The 17257-nt window shown below is 56.7% G+C and overlaps 1 protein-coding gene across 3 annotated transcripts in view; it reads right to left on the bottom strand.

Annotated features, from left to right (window-relative positions):
• Positions 1-416: 416 nt before the first annotated feature.
• PDE2A (phosphodiesterase 2A) overlaps positions 417-17257 on the bottom strand; it is a 94206-nt gene continuing 77365 nt past the window's right edge. For all 3 annotated transcript variants that reach the window (XM_043481742.1, XM_043481741.1, XM_043481744.1), the window contains exons 7-31: positions 15443-15502; positions 14481-14634; positions 14178-14230; positions 13909-13983; positions 13765-13806; positions 13156-13224; positions 12755-12885; positions 9969-10080; positions 9371-9410; positions 9166-9229; positions 8535-8607; positions 8217-8394; positions 7888-8000; positions 7141-7218; positions 6167-6289; positions 5674-5744; positions 5274-5396; positions 4866-4953; positions 4581-4628; positions 3461-3535; positions 3207-3306; positions 2844-2956; positions 2445-2483; positions 2199-2305; positions 417-1854 (exon numbers count right to left, since the gene is read on the bottom strand). In XM_043481742.1, the coding sequence (XP_043337677.1) occupies positions 1644-1854; positions 2199-2305; positions 2445-2483; positions 2844-2956; positions 3207-3306; positions 3461-3535; positions 4581-4628; positions 4866-4953; positions 5274-5396; positions 5674-5744; positions 6167-6289; positions 7141-7218; positions 7888-8000; positions 8217-8394; positions 8535-8607; positions 9166-9229; positions 9371-9410; positions 9969-10080; positions 12755-12885; positions 13156-13224; positions 13765-13806; positions 13909-13983; positions 14178-14230; positions 14481-14634; positions 15443-15502 (2340 nt within the window). In that variant the 3' untranslated portion in view covers positions 417-1643. The remainder of the gene's footprint in view (positions 1855-2198; positions 2306-2444; positions 2484-2843; positions 2957-3206; positions 3307-3460; positions 3536-4580; positions 4629-4865; positions 4954-5273; positions 5397-5673; positions 5745-6166; positions 6290-7140; positions 7219-7887; positions 8001-8216; positions 8395-8534; positions 8608-9165; positions 9230-9370; positions 9411-9968; positions 10081-12754; positions 12886-13155; positions 13225-13764; positions 13807-13908; positions 13984-14177; positions 14231-14480; positions 14635-15442; positions 15503-17257) is intronic.

Genomic DNA, 17257 nt, shown 5'->3' on the forward strand with positions numbered 1-17257 from the left:
CAGGTATCCTGTGGTTAGGAGAGGGGGTTCAGAGGCTCAGGCCTTGGCTGTAAGGGCATGCATGACTAAGGTAGACCAGCAGACAGAGGGTCTAGAAGGAGTGCCAGGTCACCTCCTCCAGGCAGCCTCCTTGATTGCTTCAGTCTCTCATTTCTCCATTTCCAGTCCACAAATGACTGCCTCATGCTCAGGCCTCTGTATGTGCCATCTCCACCTCAGCACCCAGTATGTGGCACAGGACTGGTCTGGGGGTACCCCGACAGGTCCAGCACTCCCCCAGAAGAGGGCGTAGGCAGCAGGAATGGGAGTTCCAGTAGCCTGGGAGTTCTTAAAGGCATTTGCCTCCCCCATGCTGTTTCCCCACCACCACCACCAACCTCATGCACAAAGTCTGCAGACAGCCCCGTGGGGGAGGGTTGGTAGAAAGAAATAGATTTATTCTCATGTACAAAGCGGTCAGCCCACAGGACCATATACAACAGTTGCACAGAGTCCTAGAAAAAACGCATCTCTCTAAAGGCAACTCAGAATAGGTAAGGCAGGTGGCCCCCCTCCCCCCACCCCACAACACATACAGAACAAAACAGAGAAAGGAGAAGCCAGTGGCCAGGATGACCCCAAAGGCCCGACCCTAGGGGGTCTCCCAAGCCCCGGGGCACGGGTGGATATGGCCTTGAAGAGGAGAGAGGCCCTGCCAGGCTGAGGCCAGGTACCCCTCTGGCTGCAGGATCAGGGAAGGGGCTCCGGCTAAGGGGGTATACTCAGGGGGCCACTGAGGGACTCAGTGTCAGCTCTGTGCCCAAGGGGGCCAGGGACCCTCGGTGGCCTCTCCTGGGACTTCACAGAACTATGGGGACTTGGATCTAAAAGGGGTCTTAGAGGATGGATTGTCTCACCCTCCTGTTTCACAGAGAAGGGAAGAGGGGAAGGGACTTGCCCAGGGTCACACAGCCAGGAGGAAGCATGGCTGACCCATGCTGGGCCTGCCTCCCAGCCCAGGGATCCTTCCTTCTTGCTGTTCTTATCCTGCTCTCTTCCTTAGCCCCCTCTCCCCAGAGCACTGCGCTGGCCCCCTGGCAGCTTCCTCCTGGGACCCCTATCTCCCCAGGTCCCAGTCCCCACCACAAGTACAAAGGCAGTCCTCAGGGCCACCATGGCTATTTATAGTCCTCCAGCCAGGATGATAAATGTCTCTAAGACCCACCCTTTGCCCATTCAGATGTCTCACGTTCTTGCCTGAGGATCCTGGGAGGCAGTGAGGGTACCCCAGAGGAAAGGGCACAGATCTGGTAGGGCAGGAATGGGGCCCAGAAGAAACCATCCGGCTGCCTCAGAGAAGAAGTAGCCTGGCGGGGGGTGGGGGGGGACTTGCCAAGGTGCGGTCAGAGGTGCAGAGCAGGGCCCACTGCTCGTTGGTTACCCCTGTGCTCTCAGAGGACAAATGACAAAGTCTCAGTGAGGCTGGAAGTCTTCCATTATACAGACGAGAAAGCTGAGGCCCGGAAAGGTCAGACCTCGCCTGGGGTCACGTGGGAAGTCCTGGCCTAGAATCCAGGACCCCTGGCTCTGGTCCCAGGGAGTGTGGCCAGGCCCGTGGAGGGTTGTGGGAGGAGGCCTGGGCAGGGAGGGGTCCCAGGAGGGACTCACTCGGCATCAAGGCTGCAACAGCCATTGATGGGAGCCCTAGCGCCATCCAGGTCAGGCACCTCATACTCCTCATCCAGGAAGTCCAGTGAGTTGTTGCTCGGGAGGCCTCGGATGGTGAACTTGTGTGACACCTTGGTCCAGTGCTCACGATTAGAGGCCACGCGTTCGTACAACTCTGCCGCCTTGGGGAATAGGTCTTGCAACAGCCTGGGGGTGGATGGGGGCAGGTTTAGAGGTCAGAAGTCAGACTGTAAGCAGCAAGAAACATTAGGGCTGGACCATAGGTAGAACTTCCACAAGAGCATGAGGCATAAGATTGGAAGCTCAAGGAGAGCTTGACCATCTCTTTCCATAAAGGACCAAGGATGAAGCCAATGGCCCATTCAGGGGCAAAGCAAGAGACGGCTGTGCTCAGAAACAAGGAGTGGATGAGGTGGAGCGGGCCAGGCCAGCGCAGCGCTTGTGTCTGCTGTGATGGCCACAGCGAGCCCCGTCCCACTCCCACACCATCCCTGGGCAGCGTCTCCAGCAGGCCCCCTGAGCTCACTCACTTGTAGATGGGCATTGCGATGTGCTCCATGAAGCTGATCTGCAGCTCAGGGATGTAGGCCTTCTCACGGTCCATCATCTCCATCGGCCTGTTGCCCATGGCCTTCTCCTGCAGGCATCAAGTCGTCAGGCCTGTCTGGCCCACTCCATGCTCCAGAAACATCTGGATCAGGCTAACCCAGCCCCTCCTAGGCCCAGGCTAGGAAACCTCCCCCAACCTGGGCACCCTGAGGTCACACCCCACATACCAAGTCTCCCTGGGAGAAGAACTCTTTGTAGATCAGCTCCTGAAAGGTCAACACTCTCATTACCGCCTGTGAGTGCGATCCACCTGCCCATGCTCCTCCAAAGCCCATTCCCAAGGAGGCAAACTGTGGCACTGGGACTTGTCCTCACCATCCCTGGCCTGGGAGGAGGACAGTGGCTGGGTTCTGGCCCACCTTCCACCAGCCACTCACTGGTTTGCTGGGTGACCCCTCAGTGAGTCCATGCCCCTCTCTGAATCTCCCCACTGTCACCTGAGGTGGTCTAGGCTTCTGTCTCCCCCACAGGCTGAGCTCAGCACTGGGAGGGCATGCAGGCTGCAGGAGCCACAGAGCCAGGCAGGGTGTACAGCCTGTGCCTTCCCAAGGAGGAGTGGCACTTACCGCAATCTTCCTCGTGGTCTTCCAGCCCTTGGTCTGGTCGGAGAGGTCACAGGAGGTCATAAGGAGGCAGAGAAGGAGACTGTGGTGCTGCTTGTTGGTTCGATCATAGCCCACTGTTGGGGAGAGAACAGGGTCAAGGAGAGGGACCCAGCATCCTGGGTCCCTGAGGGCAAGGCCCCAGGGCCCATCCCAAAGTGGCGCAGGGAATTCAGCACTCTGGATGGGAGCCAGGGATGCAGAGCTGGGTCTGCCTGGTGGGCTGAGGTTGGAAGGGATGGGTCTGAACCCTGGGGATGCTCTCCAGGCGAGTCCCCCTCTTGGTGGTCCCTCCCCAATCTCGAGACCCAGGCTAGAGGCAGGCACCTTCAGCCATCTTTTGGAGGTCCTTGAAGATGCGGAGATGGTGGGCCAGGTCTGTGGCCAAGATGATGTCCCGCATCAGGTCCAGCATGCGCTGATAGTCCTGGGTGAGGGTGGGGGTACAGGGTCAAGGCCCAGGCACCCCACCCCCTCCTCCCCTAAACCTCAGGAACCTCCACCCCTTGGCTCCACCTCGTCTCCCATCTCAGGCCAGCTCCCAGCTCCCACTCCCTGCCCCCCACCCCCAGCCCCATCACCTTCCGGGAGAAGTGGTCAAAGATGTTGCAGCCGTGGGTGTTGAGGATGGCAATGGCCTGAGCGAAGTGGTGCCTCTGTGGGGACAGGTGTGATAGGGGCCCAGCTGGGGTGGGGGGGCTCCTCCTCACTGACCCCAAGGGAGGAAGCAAGCCCAGCCCAGCCCTGGCCCCCAAACTGAGCAGAGCAGGCAGAACTGGGGAGTCGGGGGTGGGGGGGGCAGTTCCCTTTCTGGGCTCTGCTTCAACCCTCCATGTGACCCTGGGCAAGTCCCTGGCCATGTCTGAGCCTCAGATTCCTCCGCTGTCAGTCAGACAGACACGACAAGGTGAGCTCTGAGGGCCTCTCAAGCTGGAATGATTCTGAAATGATCCCTTGGAGTCTTCGACACTAATTCATGCAAGAAACATTTGTGTGCTGACAGCGAAGGGCAGTGATGAGGCGAGGGCAAGACCCCTGTCTTGTGACGCTGAAGGGCTGTCACTCAGAGGAGGAGCCGACTCAGCCCAGGGCGTGGAGAGCAGGAGCCAGGCTGCCACCAGGCCTCCCAGGAGGAAGTGAGCCCCTTGTCTCTGGGGGCGTGCAAGCAGGAGCAGCTGCAGAGGGGTGTTGTGGGGGGCAGGGTGGGGCAAGGCGACCTTGAAAGTTGGGTTCCCACTCATGCCAAGCCCTGTGCCAGATGCAGGGAACTCAGAGATGTCTCCGATTTTGTTTCTGCCTCCACCAGCTCCCACTGGGGGTGGGCAGACACAAATCAAACAGTCTGAGGCAAAGCTGAGCATGACGGGACAAGGAGCCCATGCCAGGCTGGGAGCGGAGAGGGTTTCACAGGGTGTCCTTAGACATGCAAAGAGAAACAGGCTAACTACAAGGCCTCCCTGGGCAAACCTGGGCTCGGGCAGAACCTGCAGCCTGACTGGCACCCCCAGCCGCACGGGTACCCTTCCAAGCTCATCGGGAACAAGAGTCAGACGTGCCCTGGGGGCACTGCAGCTCTCCCTGTCTGAGTGGAAAGCAGGGCTTGGCATGGGGAGGAGCCAGGCCACAGTCTAGTTTCGTATTAATAAGCCATTGGCCTTAAGCGGACAGTGGGGATGGGGATACTGGGCAGAATGGTGGTACCTCCATGACAGAGCCTTCCGAGCTGTAGAGTGCGGCCAGCACAGATTTCTGGAAAAACCAAAGAAAACTCCATCACTCCTGACATCCAGAAGCATATTAGGCTCAGAACAGCCCAGCTCCTCCCACCCCCTCAGCACTCCCGCATCTCCCATAGCCTGGGAGAGCTTCCTCCTGTCTCTCAACTGGCTCCTGGTCTCACGAGCTCCCACCACCCCTCAGGCTGGAGGGGTGAGGCTCCCAGGCACCCCGGGGAGGGTGCCCACTGTGAGGAGGGCAGGGTCTCACCGAGGCCACCTGGAAGGAGTTGTTTGTGCCTCTGTGGTCCAGGTCGTGACACATGCAGGAAATAAACAAGGCAAAGATCTCCATGTCCCTGGTTGGGAGGAGACAGAGGGCAAGGAGGTGAGCACAGCTCCCTCCCCACAGGAGGGCCGGCTGGAGGAGATGGCCACGAGAAGGGGAACTGCTCCGCGGTCAGTGACTGAGCTCTTGGCTGCACATGTCCCGGAACCACCTGCACAGGGGCTCAGGAACCTGGGTCCCCTTCTTGGAAATAGGCCTTGTACCTTTCGCACTGGGCTGTTAGGATCCCGTGAGGCAGTGCGTGGAAAGTCTGCCACACAGGAGGTGTGGTTCTGTCCCCAGGAAGGGGACCCCAGCAGCTGCCAGATGGGGGCAAGGGCAGCCACTCACTCGAGGTAGTTGGTGAGCTCCAGGTTCTTGTAGAGCAGGTAGCAGAAGTGGGAGACAGAAAAGGCGTGCATCCAGTTGTGGTAGGGGGGGTCCCGGTAGCCCTTCTTCACCATCAAACAGAACCTAGGGGTGGGGAGAGGGCAGCACAGGGGCCTCAGGCTCTCCTCCTCCAGCAAGCCCTCTAGGCTCTGTCCTGCCCAATTCCTTCCCTTTCCTCAAGGTCCCAGTGTCTGTGAATTGCCTCTTACTGGTGGATCCTCCCACCCTTACAAGTCTGGGCCTCCCCTAGTCATCCTCAGAGGTCCTTCCCAAAGCACACAGAGCAATGGATGTGAGTAGAGGACAGAGAGAGGCAGAGACAGGGCTGCCGGCACACGGAGGGGAGGGCTGGGGTACACACCGGGCCAATGTCGGGCAGTCAATTTTGTAGTTGTTGATGAAATTCATGTCCTGCAGCATGCTCAAGATGGCCTGGAGAGAGTAGAAGGAGGGATCAGAGATACTGTCAGTTCCAAGATGCACCCCACTCCCCTTACCTTGGCCCTTCTTGAAGCCTCCAAAATTTTGGAGCCTTAGAACTTTAGATCTAAACTTGAAAACCAAAAAATGGTACAGCCAAGCATTCTTGGAGCCATGAACTTAGAAATAGGAGATCTAAGAACTCTTGGAACCAAGTTCACACAAAGTCTTAGAAAAACAGCGAGGGAGATGCCAATCCTGAGGCCATCATTGGTCCCAGTCCAGTCCCTGGGCAGGCCCTGGGGCCCATGCTGGCAGACCGCATCCCCCCTCCATCTCTTGATGACTCTGTCTTGCCAGGAATTTCCTATGTACATCTAACTTCAATCTCTGGCTGTCCATCCTCCATAGTCAAGGGGGGTGAGCCAGCTCACCATGGAAGTGTCATCCTCAGGCAGAGAGCGAGGAGTGTAGGTGAAACTGGCAAAATTGGAGTCAATGGCAGCCACAGGCTGGATCCCATCGTGGAGAAGTTTTGTGTATTCATCATCAGAGACCTGGAGGGGACCAGCCAGGGCATGAGAAGATAGCCTCTACCCTATCCAATGTCTTCAACCTCAAATGCCCACAGTGGCGGGGACCTCCCACTCGAATGCACCCCAGTTGGGCCTTCCATGGGCTGTCACTGGGCGGGAGAACACCATCCTCCCCTCGCCATCCTGCAGCCAACCTACTGTCCTCCGTGCCTGGGCCCACCCTCATCTGTAACCGCCTCTCCTTGTTGAAGGCAGAGAACACCTCTTCTTGACACCAGGGCAGCCTTCCACAGACAATAACTCAAAAGATTCCTTCTTTGAGGAGGACCATCCCAGAGCCAGTCCTTCCTGCTACAGTTTTGACCCCAGCCACAAAGCCTGGGACCTTTTGGTTTGGACATAGAGGAGACGAAATGTTCAAGTGAACAATAACCATCACATACTCTGAACTAAAGTTCCAGACAGCTTGTCCTGCACAGGGTCTGGGAATGGGACGGCCTCGGACTGCAGGACCACTGTACCTAAGGGAGCTGAGGGAGGACCCTGGGCAGGCTTCCCAGCTGTCAGCAGTTCCCAGGATGGGAATCATCCCTGACATGGGGAGCACCTGGCTGAACCATGCTCTCCGCTGGGCTGAGTCTTGCTGCCGGCTTTGGGGCTGAACCAGAAACTGCTTTGAAGAGAGGCTGCCCCGAAGGAGAGCAGGAGAGCAAAAGGCCAGGCACTGCTCTTATCTTCAAGAGAGGGTGATCAGAAAGCCCAGCCTGATCCTGGGCACCAGAGGACTCATGGAGCTAGGGGAGGAACAGGGGGACTGGAGGGGACCCTGGGGCCCTGAGAAAGAGGGTAGAAGAAGCTCTGTGCAGGCTCACCTTCATGTGGTACATCATCATCTCATTGGCAAGGTGGCTGCGATACTGCGCCTCATTCACTTTCTTGTATAGGAGGGACTTGTGGGGGAGAGAGGGAAAGATAGGGCTCAAGCAAGGTGGCTGTGAAATACCCAGGACCGGGACAAAGGGATCAGATAGAACCTCCCCCCAACTCCTGTCCCAGGCCGTGCCCAGTTTCAGCCTTCAAGCTCCAGCCCATAGTAGGGACCCCTCTCCATCTTTCATCCAGACCTGCCCTCTCCTCCTCCCCAGGGCCTGTTAGCACTTGATCTAGTACTTTGCATGCTCTCCTGAGCTTGCCCCAGCTTCAGTGATGGAGTCTGAGGCCCCTAATGGAGAAAGAGAAGCAAGGAGGGGGGTAGCGTTAGGGATCTAGGGGCTGGATTCCCGGGTCAGAGCTGCCAGCTGTGGACAATGAGACCCAACACATCCCCACAAGAAGCTAAACAGGGGCTCGGGTTGAGGTTGCTTTCGGAAAAGAGGGAAATAGAACAGGTCTCTCACAATCCTAGGAGGCTAACTGGACAGGATTGGAAATAGTATCCCTAATTTTCTGATGGGAAACTGAGGCCAGAAGTGACCAGTAGGTACTGAAGACTGCACAGCAACCCAGCAGCGGGGCTCTGAGCCCCAGGGGTGGGACAAACCCATCTGGATAGAGCAAGGAGAGCCAGTGTGGAGAGGAGAACAGAGGGTGCTGCATGGGCCTGCCCCTGTCCCGCTCACATGCGCAATGCTGATGCCGCAGTAGATGGAGAAGGCTGTAGCCAAGTCTTCATCAAACTTGCTGAACCATGGTCCATTGATCTTGTTCACCAACTCGGCTACACCGATGACCTCTGGGGACCAAAGAGGAGCTAGAATGAGCCAGTGGACGTGTCCGACGATCTGTCCTCCCAGGGTATCCTCAACGGACATCACATGCTTGGGAAACCCCATCCCTTCGGCCTGGGGATGCTAGGGTGGTAGAGATGGCTTGGGGACCTTCTGCTCGGCTCCACCCCATCTTCTCAGGCCCTGCCCCGGCCCTCTTCTGGAGCCACCACAACCCGTACCCTGGTTCTCGTTCTTGATGGGGAAGCAGAGGATGTTGCGCGTCCGGAAGCCAGTGCTGTCATCCACGCCTCGGTAGAAAAGTGGATGTGCGTAAGCGTCTGGGATGTTCAGGATCTGGCCGGTGGTCGCCACGTGACCCGCGATGCCCTGGTCAGCGGGGATGCGGATCTCATAGCTCTGCCGGGGCAGGGATGGAGTTGAGAGGAGGGTTGGTGGCCGGTCACAGAATGAATGATCAAACGTAGGGCCTGCTCCCCCGTGGACTCCCGGACCCCAGGACCACGGTCACACCCTCCCTCCATGCAGCCCTGCCTCACCTCATCTTCCACCACGCCCCCATCAAACACCTTGGCCACCAGCTCGTTCTGATCCAGCAGGAACACAGAGCAGCTGTGGAGAGATGGCGTTGGTCCACAGGGCCCTGACACCCCTCTGTAACCACCCCTCAAATCTCAGGACTTGAGGTGAAGCCTGGATTTCTGAGGCCTGGAGGGAGTGACCTATGGTGAGACTCTCCTCAGGGTTAGCTGACTCCAGACATTAGTTCAGATGGATAATTTTTTTGCTAGCACCTACCATGTACCAGACACTGTATTAAGAGCTGAGGACCCAAGGCCTGCAAAGCAAGCAGCGGCCCTGTGGTCATTGGATGTTACAATCTAGTGAGGGACACAAGCATGAAATAAAAATCACGCAAGATGTGGGTCCCACAAGAAGGCAGTGGAGGGGACGTCCCTGGTGGTTCAGTGGTTAAGACAACATGCTTCCTATGTAGGGAGCATGGGTTCAGTCCCTGCTTGGGGAACTAAGATCCACATGCTGTGCAAGCCAAATAAATTAAGATAAAGATAACAACAGAGGGGGAAAAAGAGGGGAGGAAAAGAGAGGTGACGACTGAGGGCCAGGGCCTCTCTCTCTCTGTCCCCACTTCTGGGTGGATTCACTCACATCTCAGCATTGCTGAGGTTTCTGGCCTCTGTGATGATCTCCTGGAGCAGCACAGAGACGTCATCTGCGGGAGGGAGAAGCATGGGGGACAGTGGTGAGACCAGGCTGGAGTGCTGAGGCCAAGCCTGCCTGCCTCCCCTCCTCAAAACACCAGTCCCCCGATTCCCACCCCATAGTCAGGCATGGAGGAGGGCAGTGTACTCACCCAGGTGAGTGAAGAGGTTCTTTGCCACTTGGAGAAGAGCCTGGAATGGAGAAAAAGGAAATTACAGGGAATCAGGTTGCAGGGGTTCACCCTCTAGCCCCCTGCCTCCATCAGCCCAAGGGTCTTCTCAATCTTTCCCTAGGGCTCACGGGACAGGCTGGAGAGTCTGGCCTGTCTGGGAGAGATGGGGAGACTCTAACTCTAGACTGGGAGAGTCTAACTGTAGACTCTAACTCTAGACTGGGAGAGTCTAACTGTATCATTTGGCTCTAAGGGAAGGAGTGGGAGTTCTAGCCCCAGGAAGGGTGAGCAGGAAACCTGAGTGTCACATGTGTGGTCCCCTCCGACTCTAGCCATCCAGACGTTGTTGTGATGCCCAATCTGAACACTAGAGGGCGATCGCATACTGGGCCTGCAGCCAGAGGTGCCGTCCTGAGGCGCTCCAGTCCTGTCCTCCCTCTTTAAGAGACTTCCAGGGGCCTAGGTGGTCTCCCCACCACTGGCCCCAAAACCCATGGGCTTTTCCCTCGTGGATGACTCTCTGGGGCTGAGAGCTGGCGGAATTGGTCCCTGAGAGCAGTCAAGGCAGGCCACGCACCTGGCACTCACACTTGAGCTTCTGCTCCTTCTGGAAGGCCAGGGTGCTGGTGAGCACCGTGCTGGTGTAGTGGAAGCAGTGCTGGATCACATGCTCGTCCTGGTCTGTGAATCTGCCAGGGTGGGGTGGCGGGGGTCACCGCACAGGGACAGACCACAGACTGCTCTCCCCATTCCGCCTCACTTCCGTCCGTCCAGGAAGCCCACCCAGAAACCCACCAGCTCACCGCACCCTCCTCTGCTGGGGCCGCTCACCACCCTGGTGGCTTGGGCCAGCTTCTGCCTCAGACTGGGGGGGCTTCTGGGGAGTGGGCTCTAATCTTCCTCTGCCCCAAATGTGTTTTCCTCCTCAGACTATTGCTTCTCAAAGCCAGAGACTTCTCAAAGTCTCCCTCCTCTGACTTCAGATTTACCCAGACTGAGGCTGTTTTCCCCCTCAGAGTGGAGACTCGCCCAACCGCGGGCTCTATGTTCTCCTGCCCCTCTCCTCCTGCCCCTCTCCTCCAACTTCAGGGAGGGGCGGTGGCACCGCCCTGTCTTGTCCAGCTCCTACACTGTCCTACCTTCCCTGGAACTTGCAGGCCCCAATTTGGTGCCTCCACAAGTCCTGAGGTGGTTGTGGGCAGGGCAATGCCCATATCACATTCACGGAGCTGGCTGGCATCTGACAAGATTGGCCTGAAATCCTGAGGAAGTCATTCAATCCGGCCACCCAATGATTTGTCAGCAGGGAGCTTTGTGGGACTTGGGCTGGGGCGGGACCTGGGCTGCGGACGTGGGTAAGCCTCTCTGGATGGGGATCAAGGGGAGATGGAGTATTCCTCAGAGACTCTGACCATTTCTCAGCCCCCATATTTCCCTGCCAAGACCCCTCCCCATTTGGGGGCTGCCTGCAGTGCTCCTCTCAGCTGGGGAGCTTGCCACTCATGCTTGCCATTCAGTGATTTGGGTCTAGACCCCAATCCCCACTGCGCTGTGTCTGTCTCCCTACCTTCCTTCGCACTGCATTTGAGGCCCCTTCATCTGGTCCCACCCACCTCTCTCCCCTCTTCTATGGGCGTCTCAGCCTCAGCCACAGTAAGATGCTCATCATTCTGAGAAAACCTCAGGCTCTTTCACACCTTCATGCTTTTTCTCACACTGTTCGCTCTGCCTAGAATACCTTTCCCACCGTCCCTGCTCTGTGCCCTAAAAATAAACATCGAGTCTTGAAGCCAGTCTTGAACCCTGACAGTATCACCCCCTGTCAAATGCAGAGTCTGGTACAGGGGAGATGTTTGCAAAGTGTTTGCTGAAGTCTTAAATGTACCTCTTCCCCTGCCACCAGCCTCATCGCACTCCCCAATGAAGGGATTCTGGAGTCCCTGTTCTCAGGGTTCCAGACTGCTTCTCTACAGTGCCTGCTCTGAGCTGAGCACCACCTTGGCTCATGCAATTATTCAGCACTCACTCCCTGAAAGATGTGGAACCTAGAGGTGACCTTGTCTCTGCCCTGAGCCTCAAAGCTGTCACCCAGTCCCCATCTCGTTTCCCTTCTGATATTTCCTCTCCTCCAGGTCCAGGACTATCTCAGAACCCAGGCCGGCAGCCAGAGGCCACAACCCTTGCTGGACCTCCCACTCTGCACTCTCCGTCCCCAAAGGCCTACCCAAGGCCATCCAGCCAGCACAGAGTCAGACACACTAGACACACTATTCAATGTGTGCTTACTGAATGGCACAAATACTCCCACACTGGGATGCTCACCAGTTCCCCATGACACAGACCCCCATCCTCCCTGCCTCAATGAGTTCTGCCTTGTCCCTGTCTTCATTTCCCCAGGCCTCCATGCTGGCAGGTCCTGCTACTCAGACCCCTGACTCCCAGATCTCTGCTCCACCCCTGCAGACACTGTCCCTGGGCTTCTGACACCTCTCTAGTCCCAACATCTCCAGTCTCCACTTCCTGCAGGAGCTCCGAGGCCTCAAACCCAGCCTGCCAATTTGTGTCCCAGGGGCCAAGCATCTTGTCAGCATCCCTCTGCATCCTGGAATCAGAATGCAACCCCTCACCTGCCCACTACTCCCTACTGCTGGGCATGCTGGACCAAGTGTGGCAGCATTCACATCCTGAATATGCCCCCAGGACAGATGTGGCTAATCACAGCACTGTTTCTCACTAAACTAATACAATGCTTCAGGCAGCAATTAATGAGTTGGTGTAGGACATGAAATCTGTGATACCACTTCTATACCCCAAATCCGACCTCAGTTTTTGAGACATACTTCCTGACTAAGCCTGTGTCCCTGACTCTGTGTCCTGCCCACCCTTCTGTTTCCCATGATTCTTACAGCTGCCCTATCAATGCCTCTGAAGAGCCTCAGCTCAGCCCAACCTCCATGCCTATTCCCTGGAGCCACTGTCCACAATGTCACTGATGCTCTGTGGGTCCCAGAGAGTTCACCCATCCAAGAGCACATCGCTCCTCCATCTGTTACCAGCAGAAATACTAATACAGGGATGACAAGTTGGGGGAAGACCCCAAAACATGCATAATCCAAACTATAGGAAGTGGCAACAAGAAGGGGAACTTGTTTGAACCTCAGCATGATTTTACAAAGCCAAATGGAGCAGCAATAAGGGTCTATTGCTCCCATAATCTCAATCTCTTGCACAGACAAACCATTCAACCCACCACTGCTAGAATAGTACCCCCCGCCCAGTACCCTTCCTACACTGTTACCCGAGTCAGCCCTGCCCAGCCTCTCAGCTCCATCTCCTGACCCACATCCCTCCACCCAGACTCACAAGTCTCCTCCGAGCTTGTTGAAGGCGCAGGCCAAGGCCACGACCTGGTCAGTGGCCCGGCTGATGACAGGGACACACAGCATGGCCTGCACCTCACAGCCCAACATGCTTTGCAGCTGTTGCACATCCTCCTGCAAAGGAGAAGCAAGAGGGGAAGCAAGTCAGGGCAGGGAAGGAAGAACATGCTTCCCTCCCCTGCCTCCACCACACTCTGCAACAGGAGGGTCTGAAGGGCTCAGGCCGGGTGGGAAGTGCTATGACACAGGGTGGGCTAGGAAAAAGTTCCCGGGTCTTGTCTCCCCTATTCCTAGGTTGCCCAGGCCCAGAGAACCTGGCCCTGGGGACTGGGCAGAGGGCTATCCCCTTGTCTCCTCCCCTGGTCCAGCCAGGCCATGGCTTACGGAGGTGAGATCTTTCAGCTGGATAGACTTCTTGTCTTCCACCACTTGGCCCAGGCGTCCTGTGGTCAACTGAGGGAGTGAGGAGAGCCAGTCAGGGCCCAACTCTTCCCAAGATCAGGCCATGTCAGACCTCTCCCCTCATCAAGTCTGGAAGTTTCAACTACCTCTTCAGTCAGTCCAAATCGTGGATGGAGTCAACACTGAGGAGTGAGGGTGGGGTGGGGGGTGGGGGGAGTAGGCTCTTGACCAGAATCCCCTATGGAGGACTTAAGGGTCTTTCCTAACTAGGAGAGAAAAAAGCAAAATCCAAGGATTCTCACTGATCCTAACAGATTCTAAGAGAGCCAAGCCCAGAGATACTCCAACAGAAGTGACCTGGCCCCAAGTAAACCTTTCTGTAGATTGTGAGTGATTTCTCCTAAGGGATCCTGATCATGAGAGGTTGTGATCTCTCATAACGTTTCTAAGTAGATCTGAAGGTCCAGATAATTCCATCAGATTCCAAGAGATTCTAGTAAATTCCAGTCTCACTGGGCAGATCCCAGGAGTGCCTGGTCTGCTTTAACTGCTTCTGCAGACTCCAACACAGAGGACAGACGCAGGACTCACCGGAAAGCTGATCTCTTCCTCCAGTACTTTATCTCCAATGACCTGATGGGCAGAACGATGTGAACTGGTTAAAGGACAGGCAAGGTTTTTCCTCTCAGAGACCCAGGTTCCTCGCCCTGCCCCACAGTGGCTCTGGGCCCTCACCTTACAGGAGAGCTGGAGATTGTCCTCGGATACCAGTAGGAGGCAGCAGCGGGATGCCTGGGTCTCCTGTTGCAGCTGAGAGGGAGGGACACAGCGAGGGGCTGACCTCGCATCTGGGAGATCCCCACTCCCCACCCTCTGCCTTTCTGAGGCTCCGCAGGTAGGTGGAGAAGAGAGGAGGGGCAGGACATCTGAATCTGTACTGAGATGGAGGGCTCAAGAGGACTTCCTTCCCGGGAGAAACACAATAGAGGGCTACAGGGACTCACATATTGGAGGACTTTGAGCTGCAGGGAAGAGGCGTCCAGGTCGTAGAGCTCCCCTGCAATGGCGGGGCAGGAGTCAGGCAGAGGGCCCACAGATTTCCCCCAAGGGTATGCGCCCTCCAATTCCACCCCCACCCAGTTCAGGATCTCCTCTTCAGTTGCGGCCCCAGCCAGCCCCCGGCCGCGCCCCAGCCGCAGGCCCCGCCCACCCACGGCCCTTCCCACCTATGGCTCCGCCTTCACAGGTTCGCGCTCCGCCTTCACAGGTTCGCGCCCCGCCCCTCCCCGCCGCTGCCAGGTCCTCACCGCAAAGCTGCAGGATCTTTCGGTCTTGGTCTGTGTACGCGACCCCATCCTTCTGGTCTCCCGCCGCCTCCTCCGGAGGACTCTGGGTCGCTTCCGGGGCCGCGCTGGACTCGCGCTGCTGCAAGGCCTGCACCCTTTTCAGGGCCACCAGGGTCTGGGGCGGGCGGAGCGGTCAGCAAGCCACACGCCCCACCTTTATCGCCCTCGCCACCTTTGGACCTCTAGCCTTGGTTTGAGCCGTTCTCTCTGCCTGCGGTGCCATAGCCCCCCACCCCCACACTCCCGTGGGCTCCCTCTTTCCCCGGAGCGTCCCTCGGTCCATGATCAGATAAGTACTGGGTTTGTCTCCACCCCTAGCCCCAAGACTCTTCCAAGGCAAGAACAGGGTCAGATTTCTCTGTCTCTAGAACCCATGGGGAGTTGCTGTCGTTGAGTTCTTGTTAAAGTCACAAAATCATAATCTCAGGGAATAGCCTCAGTATCATTATGTAGATATTCCTTCCTCAGTTCAGCTGAGTCACTCAGTCGTGTCCGACTCTTCCCCACCCCATGGACCGCAGCACGCCAGGCCTCCCCGTCCATCACCAACTCCCAGAGTTAACTCAAACTCATGCCCATTGAGTCGGTGGTGCCATCCAACCATCTCATCCTCTGTCATTCCCTTCTCCTCCTGCCTTTAATCGTTCCCAGTATCAGGGTCTTTTCAAATAAGTCAGGTGGCAAAGTATTTGACTCGCCTTATATCACTCTTACCCTAAGTAGGTCAGTGCTATCCTTATCCTGATTCTCAGATGTAAAACTGAGGCTCAGAGAGCTTAAGTGACTTGTTCAAGGTCACACAGCCCAAAAGTGCGGCCCTGGAACCCAGCTCTGTCCATCTCCCTGGCCGGATCATCTTCCCCTAAGTTGTGATGAGGGCCTTCAGCAGTCCCCATCCTACCCCAGCCCCTACCCCCACTTACATGCTTCTCCACGGCTTGCAGGCTCCACTCCTCATGGTCACTCAGCTGACCACAGTGCACCTGGAGGGGAGGGAGAGGGGAACCAGCTGTGACCTCCCCTAGCCTCTTGTCTCTACCAGAGCACCCTCCCTATGCCTGGCACACACCTGTCCCCACCAACACATACACACTCCAGTCTGTGGCCTCAACGATAAGTCCATCCTCTGACCAAGCAGATGGCTGGGAAATCCCCTCCTCCAGGAAGCTTTCAAGGGCTAATCCAAAGAAGTGGAACTTTTCTGATCTCTGACTTTTCAGCCACTGTCCCATCTATAGCACAAGCCAGGTGTATAGTGAGGGACAGGGGGTGACCTTGGACCCCCCCTCCATCTCTCAGTCTATGGAGCTTTTCAGGCCCTGATGATAGAATCAGTATTATTAACTTCAGCCTCCCAGCTCCATCCTTTCTGAGTTGGAATTTGAGCCAACCCTAAGTCTGGGATAGGGGAAGAAGTCCACCATTTACAATACATATATTGTGCCTGAAGAACTTGGGAGAATGGATGGATAAATGAAGGAATGAATGAATGGAGTGACAAGGTACTTTGCCTTGCACGTGATTCTCACCAACCTGTAAGTCAAGCTTCCATCTTTCAGACTGAAGGCCCAGAAAGGTTGAGTGACTTGCCCAAGGTCACAGAGCAGAAAGTATCAGAGTTGGGATAGCACTGCCCATTCCCTCCCCTTCTCTGCCCACATCTTCCCCTCTCCAGATCCATCTTTCATCACCCCAGCCCTTGTCCTGTCCCTCTCCAACTTCTCTGTGTCAGCCACCTGGAGTCTCCTCCGCCCATCTTTCATGCTCTGTGAAGTCTCTTCTCCCACCTCTGCTTGGGTGCTTGGTGAAGAAAATGGTGGGGGCAGTGGTGTGCACTGCAGGCCCTGACAGCAAAGCTCCCACCTGCGTCAGCAGCTTCCGGGCACCTACTCAGAGCTGCTCACAACCTGCGGGACTTCCCACAGTGCTTGCACTGGGGTCCCCTCCTTTATCCTCCACCCCCCCACCCCGGCCCCACTCAGCAGCCCCTGCCTGCCTGCCTCTCTGTTCTAGGTCCCCTGCCAGGAGCAGATGGAGAGGAGGAGACCAGCAGGTTCTCAGGAAGCTCACAGCCTGGCTGGGGGGGATGGAGGAGGGCGATATGATGGAGGGGGGTGTAGAACTTCATACCTGGGGAAGGAGAGGGCAGACTGAGTGGGTGGGAACTTAAAGGCTGTGGGAGCTCAGAGTGGGAGGGCACCTGGGGAGCTTCCAAACCTGGCACTGAAGTCTGGGAAGACAAGCAGAGCCCCGAGAGGATGCTGCAGGCAGGAGGCTGTCCTGACAGTGCTGGGTAGTAGGTGGTACGGGGAGCTGAGGACCAGGCAGGGGTGCCGTCTGTGGTACAGGGGGAGAGCAAGGCTAAGGAATTGGACTTTAGCTTGGTTGTACTGGGGATTCAGGGCAGACTTTAGCATCTGCGGACCATGGTCTACGAGGTAGGGAGAGCTGGACGGAGCAAGACTGGAGGCAGGAAGACCCAGAAGAGGCCTGGGCCACCAAGGATGGTATGGAACGTTAGGCTCCAGATGAGGCTCCATCTATGATTCCCATAAGAGAGGTTGTTGAAAGGGGGCATTTGCATATGGTTTACAGAAACATGTTGGCATTTTACTATTAGTAGATGGGGGAGGACATCCTTCTTGTTCCTGCCACCTGGACTCCTCTCTCAGAAAAAGGGAAGGTTGGGACCCCTCTAGGGCTGTGGGGTTGGCAAAATAGCCTGGTCCCAGGACAGA

Source organism: Cervus canadensis, chromosome 11 (assembly GCF_019320065.1).
Source record: "Cervus canadensis isolate Bull #8, Minnesota chromosome 11, ASM1932006v1, whole genome shotgun sequence".
Lineage (NCBI taxonomy): Eukaryota > Metazoa > Chordata > Mammalia > Artiodactyla > Cervidae > Cervus > Cervus canadensis.